Source organism: Aphis gossypii, unplaced genomic scaffold, assembly GCF_020184175.1.
Source record: "Aphis gossypii isolate Hap1 unplaced genomic scaffold, ASM2018417v2 Contig00299, whole genome shotgun sequence".
Lineage (NCBI taxonomy): Eukaryota > Metazoa > Arthropoda > Insecta > Hemiptera > Aphididae > Aphis > Aphis gossypii.
The window spans coordinates 5660-7411 of NW_026083058.1; the positions used below are offsets into that span (position 1 = coordinate 5660).

The 1752-nt window shown below is 52.2% G+C and overlaps 1 protein-coding gene across 1 annotated transcript; it reads left to right on the forward strand.

The window, feature by feature from the left end:
• The first annotated feature begins 1109 nt into the window (after nucleotides 1-1109).
• LOC126553675 (uncharacterized) lies at nucleotides 1110-1532 on the forward strand. The gene has a single exon (XM_050208814.1). It carries the CDS (start codon nucleotides 1110-1112, stop codon nucleotides 1530-1532), a length of 423 nt encoding a protein of 140 aa, XP_050064771.1.
• Nucleotides 1533-1752: the final 220 nt, after the last annotated feature.

Here is a 1752-nt window from a genome sequence, read left to right on the forward strand (position 1 = left end):
TAGATAGCGACCCTTTCGTGAAGCCGTATAAACTCGTGATGCGGAAGCTGAGGGGCCCCCCGCGTCATTGACAATGGAGCGTCAGACGCTGGATGCCGTCATTGACACCCTGTTCCCGACGTACCAGAATAGCGTAGGATCGCCGCTACTGCACGCTGTTCCTCCCGTTCCGTTTACAGCGGTGGAGCTCGAGGCGGCAATGCACAGGATAAGGAGCAAAAACAAAGCCCCTGGCCCAGATGGCATTACGTCCAAAATCCTTTCGGCAGTACACAAAGCAGACTCGCACATCCTCCTCGGGCTCTTCAACAATTGTCTTGGGAGTGGAACCTTCCCGATGGAGTGGAAGTCATCTCGGGTGGTGCTCCTTAGGAAAGGAAACAAACCAGAGGGAGTCCCGTCGTCCTACCGGCCACTTTGCCTACTCAACGACGTCGGGAAGGTGCTGGAATCCCTGCTCTCTCGGAGATTAGAAGACCACATCACCCGTAGAGGCGGACAGTCTCCAAATCAGTACGGATTCAGGAAGAAGCGGTCTACCGATGACGCGGTACTGGACCTACACAACACCATCACCCAGGAAGTTAACAACGGAAAATTCTGCTTAGCAATCGGCATCGATATAAAGAATGCGTTCAACTCCGTCCAATGGCCCGACATCTTGATCACACTTGAGAGGTGGGAGGCCCCGGCGCATCTTTATCAAATGTTCCGCTCCTACTTCTAGGGCAGATCCGGAACGTTGCCAACGTGCATCTCGCTAGAAGGAAGTATGGATGTGGAAATCTCAGAAGGAGTGCCCCAGGGCTCTGTCGTCGGTCCCCTCTTTTGGAACGTAGCGTTCGACCCCGTCCTTAGAGAGGAAGTGCCCCAAGGAGCAAAGTTAGGGCTTTGCGGACGACACCCTTATAGTGACCTCGTCCAACACCACTGCCGAGCTAGAGTCCATAGCCAATGTCACCATCAACCTAGTAGAAGGGCGAATTTCCAACCTAGGCCTACAGAAAGCGGCCGAGAAAACCGAGGCGGTCGTATTCAGAAACAAATATAAGTGGGATAAACCACTGCTAACGGTATGCGGTAGCCCCATCGCACTAACTGCTAACGAAATGAGGTACCTCGGTATGATCATTGACAAGTCGCTACTTTTTAAGAGCCACTTGAAGAAAGCTGCGGCCAAGGCAGAAGGGATTGGTATGCAACTGGCACGCCTCATGCCGAATGTAGGTGGCCCACGCGAAGATAGACGGCGTTTGTTGTCCTTAGTCGTGCATTCTGTACTGCTGTACGGTGCCCCAGTTAGGGCACACACCCTGGACCTCGTGCCCGGCAACGTCAGGCTTCTAAACAAGACCCAGCGCAAAGTCCTACTGCGTTGCATGTGTGCCTACCGTAAGGTTTCTGAAGCGGCTCTGAACGTACTGTCGTCGACCTTGCCGGCTGACTTACTAGCCAGAGAACGGGAGTCTGAGTTCAGGAAAAGGCGGGGTGATTTGAACGCCCGGGATAAACCCTGGTTTATTAAAACCTAAGTTTCGCCGCAAGTTTGGCATTGATCAGGTTTAGTTCTGTGTATAAGGTGTTTATGAGTCACCCATGTGTGACCTATCCATAGTCTGTTTAGAATTACTTCCTGGCGTCTTGGTAATGCCAAAATTGGCCATGGGAAGACTGTGGGTTTTATTTTATCGAGCTTGGTGCGGAGCGTTGACCACAAGATCTGCCATTGTGTTAATATGTGGTTGTCGATGG